At 34.3% G+C, this 14,168-nt stretch overlaps 1 protein-coding gene across 3 annotated transcripts; it reads right to left on the bottom strand.

Annotated features, from left to right (window-relative positions):
- Positions 1–389: 389 nt before the first annotated feature.
- LOC111495982 (glutathione synthetase, chloroplastic-like) lies at positions 390–12,705 on the bottom strand. 3 transcript variants are annotated; one of them, XM_023146191.1, is made up of 13 exons: positions 12,533–12,669; positions 12,283–12,453; positions 11,498–11,667; positions 10,666–10,741; positions 9,418–9,548; positions 6,356–6,478; positions 6,185–6,265; positions 5,891–5,971; positions 5,728–5,797; positions 3,914–4,035; positions 1,918–2,057; positions 1,584–1,825; positions 1,024–1,496 (listed from the first exon to the last, which is right to left on the bottom strand). In XM_023146191.1, the coding sequence occupies exons 2-13, from the start codon at positions 12,388–12,390 to the stop codon at positions 1,410–1,412; spliced, it is 1,431 nt and encodes a 476-aa protein (XP_023001959.1). In that variant the 5' UTR covers positions 12,391–12,453; positions 12,533–12,669; the 3' UTR covers positions 1,024–1,409. The 3 variants fall into 3 exon arrangements, with proteins under 3 accessions (XP_023001958.1, XP_023001959.1, XP_023001957.1); XM_023146190.1 differs by lacking the exon at positions 1,024–1,496 and adding an exon at positions 390–716 and having other exon boundaries at positions 1,633–1,825; positions 12,283–12,705; XM_023146189.1 differs by having other exon boundaries at positions 12,283–12,705.
- Between the last annotated feature and the right edge of the window lie 1,463 nt (positions 12,706–14,168).

Genomic DNA, 14,168 nt, shown 5'->3' with positions numbered 1-14,168 from the left:
TATATATATATATATATATATATATATATTATAGTCTAATTTCTATCTTGTTGGTTGAGTTATATGTCATTCAATTCGTTTGAAATTTCCTTTTAAGAGGCTCAAGCCTTAGTCTTGTGTTCGAGTCCTAACAAATTTTATGAAATATGAAGAATACTAGAATACTTTAATAAGTCTTACCTCTACAAAGGTAGAGTTCTTACTCTCCTATTTATTCTTTTGTTTTATAAAATCAAAACAAGGGGGTCAGTGAGGAGGACAACCCCCCACTCTCTAGTCTCTTGGTATGAATGAAGAGTTCATTTCCTTCGGTTGATATCAGAGTCAATCTTAAGGCTTGTGGGTGTGCCAGCAAAGACACCAAACACCTAAATGAAGATACTAAATCTAAACTTTAGATGAATTCAGCATAGCTGGGGGAGAAAGTTGTCTGCTGAGTAACATGAATCATAAATATCAATAAAATCTATCCCTTAGTTGAGAGTTTATTAGGATTCCAAATTATCAAATCCCATTGAAGCAACTTAGAAAATTCAACCAATATAGGAGATTTTCTATGGGTTTTTGCAAAGGAGAATTGGAAACAAAGCCGTTAAGTTAAGTAAATACTGTCCAAGACAGCAAATCCAGCTGCAACACCACCCTCATTTGATGATGATACTTTTGTCCTCATCAAGTAACCACATTGGTCATTCACAATTACTTTGTCCTTCTTCCTGCATATCAAATAAAGAAGTTTCAGGACAGAATGAAAAACATAAAAGACAAGGTGTTAATTTGAGCGTAGCTTGGGAATAGGCCACAAATGGCTATTCCAAATGTCGATGGTTCGTTCGATCCCAACCCACAATTCGACCAACAAAAACATTAGAGAGATAAAACAACCACTAGTTCATATTTCGTATCATTAGCGTATGTAACAGCCCAGATCGACCGCTAGCAGATATTATCCTCTTTGGGCTTTCCCTTTCGGATTTTTCCCTCAAAGCTTTAAAACGCGTCTACTAGGGGAAGGTTTTCACACCCTTATAAATGGTGGTTTGTTCTCCTCCCTAACCAATGTGGGACATCACAGCGTAAGCGGGTCAGTTTCCTTGTCTAGGAGGGAAAAGAACTGATGTAGGCTGTGTTTAGGCTGTTGGTGGCTGCTTGTTATTTATAGCCTTCAGCCCCTCTGTTCTTTCAACGGCTGCTTTAAGTCTTAAGTGTTCTCTTTGCTTGTTATTTATAGCCTTCAGACCCTCTGTTCCTCTTTTAACGGCTGCTTCAAGTCTTAAGTGTTCTCTTTTAAGGAATTTACTGTAACTTGAATCCAAAGTAACTGAAAAATATACTTCAAACCAACCGAACCAACCAGTTTTCCGTTCAATTTCTTTAATTTCAGCTAATGCCTCTACTAAATATTTCATTTAAAAGTATCTTCCTAACAGAATTCTCAAAGTCACACCATGGTTGACTGAAAAGAGCAGAACAAGAAAAAAAATAGAGTAAAGTAGAACTTGGATCCCTATATTAGCATATTTGAATGATTAAAACGTCTCTGTTTGTCACTTCTTTCTTCATACATGATAATCATCCAATTGGTTAGCATCAGATAATCTCAAAGAAGTTGTAGATAAGTGAGTTGCATACCTTAAGTAAGCGCCAAATATACCGAGCTCTGAAATTGCGTGATCCTTATGACAAATCCCATCTCGAACAAAAATTGTCGGGTAAACAGATGGGAATATCCTCTGCATAAGAATGTAAGCAGCATCTTCTACATTCCCTTCCTTCTGCAATCTTACAAGGGTTTTCCTCACATCATCGCCATAGATATTGTTCCCTGAAGGAGATTGATGAATTGTTTATTAAGGAAAGGAAGAAAGGAGTCGAGGCAAATCATAATGAGAGAATTTAAAAGGTGATGGAACCGACCTCCGCCTTCTCTTTGCGGCTTCATAACGAATAGGTCTGGTGCTTCGATGGCTTTTTTTACGATATCTTTGTCATCTAAACTCCACAACCCTGCAAAGCATTTCCTTATCTTGGCAATATCCTCTTTATTGTCAAGGAACCTGAAGTAGGGGCTTAAAAGTTCAGCTGCATATAGAAATTGCAATAAGGAAAGCTATTTCCTATATAAATTATCAAATCCCAACAAGATCAATCCCATTACGAGGATTGAAATGCTCTAACAGTGAATATTTTTATGAAGACAAAGTCTATTGAGCTTCAGGAAATAAATGGTATGCTTCAGTTTCTCAACTTATAAAGAGAATTCATTTCAAGATTTTTGGCGCACTCTCCTCTAAGTACAACCTTGGTTTCTTCAATGGGTTAATGATTCTTGTAAAGCTGAAGAGTTTTTCGATGATGTTTTATGATGGGCTTTAAAAGGCCTTTTTGTTGGTTGGTGGTTGGTTCTTGGTTTTCTTTGGAAGATTTAAAATAGCTACCGTTTTTTAGCGTTTGGTAGGGACCTTATTCATAGTTTCATAGTCTTTCTAAGTTTTTCTTTGGGGTGTGCAGCTAAGTTCTGGAATCCGCTCACTGAAAGAATTGAGAACGAATTGCCTGCATGGAGAATTCCCCACAATTTCCAAATGTGCGGGGGTTTAGCTTTTACTTTTTTAAAATATATAAACACATACATATGCATACACTAACGGGCATTGCACTGGGAATCTTTTGTACAAATACACAAATTAAGAAGTTGATAGTCATCTTATAAACTAGAGGGTGGTATTGTTGCCTTCTATTGAGAGCAGCCTCGAGAGAGATAATATTTGGGATAGAAACTATGCATTATTGAATTAGAAGGCTTTAAAGCTCTCCTTAGGGAAGTAGCTTGCTTTGGCATGGTTGCTAACTTAAAAAACTTTAGGTCCGGTTAGATAACTATTTGGGTTTTGAAATTAATCCTATAAATACTATTTCCACCTGTTGGTTTTTTCGTTTGTTATCTACTTTTTACCTAATGTTTTTATATGTTTTTTTAAAAAATACGCTCAAATTTTGAAAACCAAATGTTTATCGAACAAAGGCTTAAATATTTGTGCCTTGTCGAAGTAAGAAACTATGGCATATATTTGGAATATATTCTATTTTGAGAGAGTTGTAAAACACCCATCTCCATAGAGCGAGTTAATAAGGTAAGGATTGCTTAGGCTGATTTAAAGAAACAGTTCGGTTCAGAAACCGGCCAGAGATAATTCTTTCATCTAAAAGGTTAATTCAGGCTTTGGCCATTTGATAATTAAGGGAAACATAATAGTACACAAAAACCACATTCCTTAATTTACAGGAGCAATATGTCTAATGATGCACCGACTCTAAGAGACTGTGTCAACTTGGAAGAGAGTGTACAAGAAAAGTTACAGCTTTAATCATCCTATAGATACAATCAAGGCATTTTCAGCAGGGAATTGAGACAACTCAACACCTTTACCTGAGGTATTGTTTCTCGACTAGGTATCAGCAGGAAATTTGAGCATCTTCAGTCTTAATTAATGCAGTCCTAACGACCTCGGACGATCGACCATCTTCTGTTTCTAAGGGAAAAGCTAAGGTGTTGTGGGTGGACTAATCTTGCATCCCATTTTTAGGAAATCGGGAAACTGTAGGATCATCGGGGTAGTATTCTTGCAGCAAGTCTAAGATCAATTTCCATCTTTAACAATTGAAGTAACTCTTTTGTAAGCTTTTCAGATTTTGGTTATCTTCTGAGGATTACTTACCTTCCTTTTCACCCCATCTTATAATGAAATTGACTATAACTTAAAAACTTCTATATTCGTCTTGGGTGGGAAGTTGACTGCATTCTATAACATAAAGAACTTATGTATCTGTCTTAAAAAGTTGACTACAATGTGTTGGAGGGAATTGAATCGGAAGAAAGGATGAGAACTGAAGATACAAAAATAATTAATACCTTTCAAGTACATTTGGTTTTGCCAGTTCCTGCTGAATTTTTTTGGTGCCCGCTAAATGGTAAGATATGGACGGGCATTTGACTGCAGATGACTGCTCCACAAGTAACCTAGCTGCCCATTCCTGAAATTTGGTACCATTCAAATGAGAAAATAACCCCAAAGCTTCACTCAAGATATAATGAACTTGAATAGTTGACAAGGGAAGTAAAAAAAAAAAAAAAACTTTAAGAGAGACTTTTTATGGCTTAGAATTGATATAGATAAAAGTCATCAAATTGGAAGGATTACATTAAAAGAAAACAACCATCAGATGTATGGCTAATGAGTTGGCAGACTGCAGTTATTTACTGTAACAACTGCCTGTACATATGTACCAAGGATTACCCTTAAATGGGAACCACAAATACTTCTCCTTCAGGAAGACCACTATTGAAAAATAGAAAGGAAGTTATTAATATGGTCATCCTAGTACAAGTCAAATTGTCCAACCTCCCCACTAGCTACATGTCTCTATTCGAAAATCCACAAAAAGTAGCTACTCTCCTCGCCAAATGGATATGAAGATATAATCACGAAGAAAATATTATGTGGAGGAAACTTATGAAGTCCAAATATACTCCTACATCCTATACAAATTGACCCTTCCATTTTCTGCGAAGGGGTCATGGAAGTACATAAAAATTCTATCAAAACCTATCACCAGCCGAATTCATCAAAGTATGAGTGATGGAGGAAGTAAATCTTTCTGGACCAACCTTTGGATTGAAAATACCACATTAACCTTGCAGTATCCACTTGTGTAAGACTCTCTCGTAGGCAAACCAAGCATGATCAAAGAAACATGGAACAACATAAACAATTTCTGGGTCCTGAAGCTTGGTAGGAACTTAAAGGATAACAAAGCTACGTAATAAATTAAATTAAGCCTTGACCTTGTCCCAGTTGTATCTAAAGAAGCAAACTCGTTGACATGGCTTCCTACCGCTAACGTGATCTTCTCTACAAATCTCTGATGATGAACATAAGGAAAAAGCAGAAGCAATAAACCCCATGACTCTATTTCCAAGGTGGTGCTCATTATCTAAGAAAGACAACGAATCACAAAGCCAGTTATTGTGCAATGCACATACACTCACAATTTCTAAAATAGGGTTCTCAATGCCTACAGATTGCATCTGAGGTAAGTGAGGTAAGAGAGGTAAAGGATTTATTGGACATGGCCTTAACGTACCACCCTTTCAAGAATGCAAAAGTTCAGCTATGGAAAAATCTCATTATGGCTTTCATTTTGAATCCGTGGAAAGAAAGAAATTTAAGAGTATTCACGAAGAAGACACATGCTTATACAAAACTTTTCGACAATGTTGTTTAACACACTATATCTTGGATTTAGTTGTCTTGTACTTTTGCTTCCTATAGTCATACCTTACAATAAAAGTTTTTTTTTTTTTTAAGTATTGTGGATAACACTTCCTCTTGTAAATTTCAAGCATGAATGAAATTATTTTTTATCAAAATAATAAATAGTAAAAAAATAAAACTATTGAGATTCATCAGCTTAAGGAACTTCAAATCCTCAAACAACTAATCTACATTCGGATTTATATTATACAATTGAATTTGAATTTACTTTTACTTGAGTCTTAAAAGTCTCACAAAACTATTGAGATTCATAAGAAAATGTGAGTTTTTGCCTAAAATGAAGGGTAACACTAATGCATACCAGCAAGCTCATTCCAAAATAATATATCAACTTAATCCCAACCAAAGAAAGGTCTGCTGCCAGCAGCAGCCGAATGAAGCAGTTGCTCACCGTTTCAGAAGGATAGTCAATAGGCGTATATCCAGCCCTGAAGTACACAACTGCAACTGCTTGGCCATCTCTACAGGGGAAAGTTCTCGGGAATTATAAGTAACATAAAATTGTGACCAAATTTTCGAAAGAAAAACTAATTTTGACATTCAACACTACTTACACAAGGAGTGTTCCATCAGATTGAAGTTCTCCCTCCCTATCGATTTCTGCCAGTGTCTTCCGAATAGTCTTGACATTATGTGTGTTATAAAGCTAAGGAACACTTGGAAAACTCAAGATATATCAAATTGTTCAAATAGTCAAAACCAACAATATGCGTATATAGTTTTGGTCACCAGTAAATTGGACGTTGAGAAAATTAATCCATGCTATCTATAGTAGATCGGAAGAATGGGTGAACAATAGAGATAATTATGTAACCTAATGGAGCCTGTCAATCAGAAAACATGGATATCTTTTCCTCAAATGAACAGAAAGCCAATGTTGATCATACATGTTGCGTTCCTCGGCTTGAACAACAATCATAATAACAGTACTGCAAAAATTAATAACCCACGTCAGTCATGCTGAAAATTAGGTTTGTAGGAATGGTGATGAATAATAAGGTCAAATTTTCAAATCTAACCTTGGGTTGTTATATTCGGTCCAAGCTTTGGCCAATGCCTCAGCAAACTGCTTACCGGAATTATTTTCAGGAATCATTCTAGAGTCTAATCCAAGGACTTCCCCATATTGATCAAGTAAGTCACTGGCAGTATCAAATAACAAAAGGAATGATCAGGCAAGGAAATAAATTATGTCTTTTACTGAAGAGTAAAGACAAAGCGCTGGAACATCTCAAACAATCAAGAGAATTTTTGGAGGAAAAGTACAAAACTCCGAGACATAAATTCTTAGAATAACACCAACCTAAGCACTATTAACTTAAGTCCAAAAAAGAAATTTTAAGAAGAGACCATGAAGCTCTCTATTGACAAGATGAGAAGTACAATGATGGAAACTTAACATTGAATCAAGGGAACTAAGTTGCAATAGAGGAAAATCTGAGTCCCTATAAATCCCCTCACCAACTTACTGGTATTCCCAGCAAAAGCATACCCCCAATCCTTACTTTCTACTATTATTTATACTATATCAATCTTTTAAAAGGATTAAGGCGGCCCTGAGGGTTTTCTCGTGGAGAGGCGAGGCATAAGTCTTGAGGCAGTATGAGGTATAAGCCTCATTGTAAATTTGAAAAATATATTTAAAGCATAAAACATAGGACCTTATACATTCCTAATATTATAAAATTTCTTAAAGGAAGAAAGTACACTAAAAAATTAATGACAATAAAGGAAATAATCTCAATAGTCCATCAATGTTCATCACAACATCTAACTTTCTTGTGTTAATAATAATCTTGAGTTCATCCACAATATAATTATTGCTATCACTAATAATATAACTAATAATAAGAAGAAAAAAAAAATAGAAGAGAATGGAAAGAAAAATAGTAATCAAAATTTAAAAGAAAACTAAAAGAAAACAGGAAAAAAGGGGTTGAACAAAAGAGAATCGTAATGCAGTTTCCCAAATTCTCTCTCTTCTCAGTTGAAAAATCGACAGCATGGAGGACAGGGGCCCTTTATCCTTAGATCAAACACCCATGAGAAGACTTTTAAGAGAACATATTGAGAACTTAACTGCATAGGAGCACGTTTACTGGAAAACAACACTGTAAGTTGAATTGGCTTAAAGAGAGTGATAAAAATACAAAGAAAAAAAAAAAAGTTAATCGTACCATGGCTGAACACAAGTGGAAAAATTCTATTTCTGAGGTCTTATCTTAAGAAGGATTCAGTTTACTTTCAGCAAGCAATATTGAGAATGAATTCAATGATTGGAGTCCGATTAGAGTTGTTCAACTTGCAGATTAGGAAATTGATTTTTCTGACGAGGTTTATCAAGCAGTAAAACCCTTAGGCTCAAGTAAGTCCGCTGGTCTTGATGGTTTCACTGCGGAGTTCTTAAAATTCTGATAGAATATTATTAAGCAAGATGTTATGACTATGACTAGAGACTTCTATACTGTTAGGATAATCAATGTGGCTCTCAATGAAACATACGTTTACTTAATTCCAAAAAACTAGATTCTAAATATGTGTTTGAGTATGCGCCTATTAGTCTTATCCCTTGGACATATAAGATCATTGCCCGCATTCCATCTAATAGATTGAACTTCTTATGCCTTCTCAGTTTCTAGTGCATTTTAAGTTTTCTTTGATATATGCATAGCCCCATGGCCCATGGCTCACCACCAATAAACAAAAGGATTACAACTTGTTGCCTGTGAGGTGTTCACATAGAGGCTTACACCTTTCAGTGTAGGCCTCTTTTTATGTGTTCAACACATAAGCCTTGAGGCACAATGTTGCCACCTAGCCTCAAGGCTTACACCTTGAACGCTATTTAAAACATTGTACTATATTACTTACCAGCCTTTTCATATTCTAACTTAAAGATGGGGGTTTTGTCATATCTTAAATACAGTCATTTCCCATACACTAGTTACCCTTTTTGTCTTTGACAATTAATTATCTCTCTTGATTGATTTCACTTGTATAGTTACCCCTTTTTGTTTTCGACTATTAAATACCTCTCTTGACTGACTTCCACTTGTATACTTTCATGATTAAGACCTATGATATAAAAAGAGGTGAAAGCACACCGCAGTAAAGGAATTTCTCAATATACAATTGGTAGAGATCAAAGAAATCTTGTAATTACAAAGGTGCGGAGAGATGTCACCTATCTCAAGAGGGTGGAAGAGAGTACAGCCAACGAAATTGATAATTTTTCGCACACTAAAGAATTTCCCTATACTCTCAACTAACTTCTTAAAAAATTATTCAACTTCTTTCCAACTAAATCTTTCAAAAAAGAGCATCGATCCAAAAGGACCAAACATAATCTTCCACCTCTTATGCATCCTTTCAACCTACCCGAGTGCCTGTTTGTTCACTTTGGAAAGGTCAAGATCTCCAAGAATGTCAAATTCTTTGCTCGGTAGGTTTTGTATGGAAAAGTCAACACTTAGAATTATATTGAGAGGCACCCTTCCTATTCCTTGAGGCTGCAGCGATGCATCCTTTACAGAGGAGCATTTGAAAAATCTCAACCATATTCGTCATTGTGGGATCAGGACTTGGAGTTGTTTGGGCTTTGTTTGACATGTAACACAGACTGTCATTCTATGATGGACAAAATGCCACAACAACCTCCTTTTTGGAATAAGGGAAGGGTTTTGCTGGTTGCTTTGTTGTTTTGTGCGGTGTTTGATAAGAAAGGAGCAATAGAATTTTTAGGGGAGTAGAGAGGTTTGAGATACCATTAGATTTAACACTTCTTCGTGACTTCAATCTCTCAAGTTTTTTTGTAATTACCAGCTAGGTACCATTCTTTTCTTTTGGAGTCTCTTTCTTTGATTGGACTTCCCTTGTGGGGATATTTTTCTTATATGCCCTTGTATACGAAAAGTTGGTTTCTCATAAAAATAAATAAATAATTGAAGGATCAAATATAATCATCTGTATGTACTCCTTTTTTCTGATAAAAGTTATATTTTAATGGAAGGATTAATATGGCCAAATATACACAAAATTGAAGGTACAAGAAATCTCAATGGTAAATTTCTCTAATATTTACCTATGAAGTTTACTGACTATTTGACTAAGTCCAGCAAAAGAAGATGATATGGTGTTGAGCTCTACTTGAAGAAGTAATTTGGTTTTCTCATCAAGCATATAATCTGAGCGATGTAAACCCAGGCGAATTTCCTGCTTGAATAATTGGAGAAGTTCGTTATAATCCTTCAGTTAAATAATACAACCCTTTTGGATAAAACTGCATACCAAAGAGAAATTAAGTAGGTAAGGCCTTTTGGAACCACGAACATCAAAATTAAGTAGGTAATGTCTTGAAAAACCACACACATCTTGGAAGTTTCATGTTCATTTACAAAACTGAAGTAATGAGATTTTTCGTCTTCTTATTCTAACAAGTGAACGGAATATATCTAATGAAACGGCTGCACCAAAAAACTAATTTTTTTAACAAATTTTTTTTCATAAACAACGTTTTAAAAGGGCGTTCAAGGCGTAAGCCTTGAAGTGAGGCAGCAATATTGTTTCTCAAGGCTTATGCCTTTAACACACAAAGAGAGGCCTATGCCTCTCTCGACGGAGTCATAAGCCTCAGTGCAAACAACTCTGTGGCTATAAGGCGTAAGCCTTGTGTTTATTTGTGGTGTGCTATAAGCCCATGCTGTGCAAGCGATGCATTTAATTCAAGTAGTGCATTTTCGTCAACCATACTCGACCATGGGGCTAGGCAGATATTAAAGAAAACTTAAAAATGCACTGCAAAATGAGAAGAAGAAGAAGTTCAATTGGTTTGCTTAAAAAATGTATATCCAACGTTCGCCTTGATGTGCTATTTTAAAATAGAGCTGACTGTGAGTGACTGCATTAACCAAAGGAAAAAGTCACAACTCTTTGACAGCAACACAACAAGGTGAATTTTGCTTTATTCTTTTTCCTTTCTTTACTCTTGTTATCTTTTTGTTTTTATTTGTTCACAGTGAGTTTTATTAACACAAACGGACTATTGAGATTTTTTCCTTTTTAGTTATTATTTTTGTAATGTGTTTTTGTACTTTTAAGAAATATTATAGTGTTAAGAATATATATGGTCTTGTGTTTTTCAATATATTTTTTTTAATTTAAAATGGGCCTTACGCCTCACCTCTCTGTAAGGAAACACCTCAACCGCCTTAAGCCTTTTAAAAAATTGGTCATAAAACATACGAACTGTTATCCAAAAAACTACAATATAAAAATTTGATAGTTTACTCATCACGCCAAACAATATCAATAACACTTAGCATACACTTACCTCTTTTTTGTCCATCTGAAGCATCTTGGAATGAATATCTAAAAGTCTAGACGTAAAATCATCTGCTTTTTTGGTTCTGCAACATGAATGACATATAAAACATCTTTTTTAGGCACAGACAATCTCCATTAATAACCATGATGGTAGAAAATAGGGAAGGTAGTTATACACCCTAACTAATTAGAAGAATTAAAGAGGAAGGAACAAAAAATAAGGATGAACCAGATCACAAGATGAATAGAATACATTGGGATCATGATCGATACATGCTAATAAAGAAGGCACTGCCATCAAGCGAAATGAAATACAAAGACAAGTTACAAAAAACAAAATTAACTACTGTCTAAAATGTGAAGGTCCAAGCAAGAGCAGAGCTAAGACAAGATGATTGTGTCAAGTACAAGGACATGAGAATTCCAATCTGAAAACATCATTCTCCAATTTCTGATGTTTAATCAAGTATGATGTTAGAAATTCTAGAAATGTTGACACATACAAGTTGAGATGAAAAGGGATGTAGGGAGTGAGCATGTCGATTGCTTCATCAAGTATTACTATTTAACATTAGTGGTGGCCTCGGAAGAACCATGTTGATATTTAACTAATGCATAGGGTAATGAGAATGGAAAGAAAATGTAATAGACCACTGATGAGCAAGTGATTATTAATTACATAAAGTGGAAACTGGCTTTTAGTTTTTCTCAGCCAGAGGTCAGAGCATACCTATCCTCAAGACATATTTCATGGAACGGTCAAGAACATGTTTCATGGAAATTAGAAGAAAAAGCCAATAACTAGTGTCTGTGCCAGACATGAAAGGGCTCGAGCATACCTGGATAATGATTCCTGTAGAAATTTCCCATCCAAGCTCACTCGATCGACTAATTCATTAAAAATGGAGACTAACTCACATGCTTGCTTCCAATGAGTTTCAGGAAATGACCCAGGCAACAAGGCAATTGGCGAATGAACCAAACCTACACCAGGTACTGTGCCTGATCTCTGCAGCCCAAAACATTTGAAATTATATTAAAATTTTACCGCCATAAGACGTTTGTTGTTCCAGCATCAGAAACCACTTTACATACATCCTTATTCCAATCACTGTTTTGAGAAATTTCTGCCCTATTTTTAATGGAGAAATAACAGTTATACTTGAAATTGTTGGATGAATGTCCCACCTCCGCTAATTTAGGGAATGAACATAGGTTTATAATCAAGGAATACTCTCTCCATTGGTATGAGGCCTTTTAGGGAAGCTCAAAGCAAAGCCATGAGAGCTTATGCTCAAAGTGGACAATATCATACCATGGTAGAGAGTCGTGTTCATCTTTATGATGAGAGGATATGAAATTTTTAATATTTCGGTTCAGAATCTAAAGGAATGCACCATATCTTCTTCCAATGCTCCTTTAGTAAGAAAATTTGCGTTTCTCTTTCATAAACACTAATTGGAGAGAGTATCATAAGCAACGAGTAATAATCCACTATTATGAATCATTCATCCTTCATCTTTCCAAACCAACAGCAGAAGCAACAATCATAAGACATTTTCAGCAAACAAAAACCAAATAAAAGGCATAGAACATCCATCCTATAAACTGCAGAAACGCTTACCTTCACTGACTTATCGCCAACAACAAGTCCATGTAGAGAACTCCAAACAAGAGCGTCATAGACAATCTTGTTCAGCAACTCTTGATCAATGCCATGAATATCCGCCATGGTTTTCAAAGACTTCACTTGGGTTTCAAATTCACCTACTTGATTACACCTTGAAGGCAAATTCTGTAGAGAGGAACAACAACGAAAAGAGTGAGAAGTGAATTTGATAGATCTGATTTGATTCTGATTTGCTGGGCGTAACTTTGATACGCAAATTGGCGATTGGGGAAAGCAGAAATGTTCAGTGGAGGAAGTTGTAAGGAGAGAGCATGAAGAATGAGCAGAACCCATGTCGAATTTTTGCTCTATCTTCGTAAAAAGATGCAGCCAATGCCGCCATTAGCCCGAGGGAGCACAGCCAGCCGGGCGGATTGGGCATGGGTTTTATTAAAAAAAAAAAAAAAAAAATTAAATTAATACAAATATAATATAATATATATATATATATATTAAATTAATAATAATATTCATCAATTTTATATATGTTTCAAAAAATACTAGCTATCCAAATTTCAAAAATACTTTTATTTTATTATTAGTTTTAGAAATAACCCCATCAAAAATATTTTTAAATTTCTAGAAAGTGTACCTTAAAAATATATTTCCACTTTTTAATATAATTTTTAAAAATAATATTAATACCTTTAAATTTTTAAATAAAAGACCTTTTAACTTTTTAAAAATGTTTAAAGATACTAATAAAATTGTCAAAAAAAAAAAAAAAAACTATTTTTTAACTTTTAGAAAAAAAAAATTAATATTTTTGAAATACTTTTCAAAATTTTAAAATATTTTAAAAACAAATTCAAGGTAATAGTATTTTTTAATTTAAAATATTATTATAACTTTTGGGTTTTTTTTTTTTTAAGTTAAGTAGGAAGTCTATTTGCGTTAATTTAGTCGAAAATATTTTACAAACCGCTAATTTTGATAAGAAAGAATAAAAAGCATATGAATCCACCGTTGTTTTTATTACATCCCATCAAATATGAATCCGATGTCCTTTCCTTTAATGTTCATATTTTATTTTAAAACCATTTCTCTCCATTACTTTTCCTGCTCGGCGTTGTCGATGTGACTTTTCGTAACCGAAGAATATATTGTTGAAAATTGTTAGAATTTCACATGGGCTAATTATAAGGAGAATATTATGAGTATATAAGTAAGAGACACTATTTAACTGGGGAGCTTATACTTAAAGTAAATAATATCATATCAATGTAGAGATTCGTTGTTTCACTTTAAAAAAACTCGAAAGTTCAAAAACTATATACACAATTTTAAGTATAAGAGATCTCTACGAGATCAATTAATTTTAAAATTTTTGAATATATCAAGGATCTATTAAATACAAAATTGAAAATCAAGGACTTATTAGACAATTTTCAAAGTTGAATCCTCAAATAGACACAAATCTCGAAATTTATGAATTAAACTTGTAATTCAACGAAAAGAATATGTTTATTTACCTACCCTAGTTATTAGCAATTTTCACCATAACCTTTAAAATGAATCAGAATCATGATGAGTTTGGTCAAGAAATCGCTCAAAAACAATATTCTCATGTGTCGAAAACTATTGCCTTTAAAATATAACTTAATCGTTACTCGTGTATGCCATGAAATATTTAAATCATGAAATCTCTAACCATAAATTTTATTTAACCTAAAAAATTCTTTAAAACTGAAATAGTAAAATTTAAACTGGTAGACATATTGAACCGACTTACAAAAAGTCATTCACTCATGCAAACCAAATGATAAGTTCTCGCGGACAAAAATTTATAACTCATTAAAGATTTAACATCAAGTCTAATGATTATTTAGTAAAATATTAAT

The sequence above is a fragment of the Cucurbita maxima genome, unplaced genomic scaffold, assembly GCF_002738345.1.
Source record: "Cucurbita maxima cultivar Rimu unplaced genomic scaffold, Cmax_1.0 Cma_Scf00022, whole genome shotgun sequence".
NCBI classification, from domain to species: Eukaryota; Viridiplantae; Streptophyta; class Magnoliopsida; order Cucurbitales; family Cucurbitaceae; genus Cucurbita; species Cucurbita maxima.
Note: the sequence above shows the minus strand (reverse complement) of the source record. Positions and strands in the feature narration are given on the sequence as shown.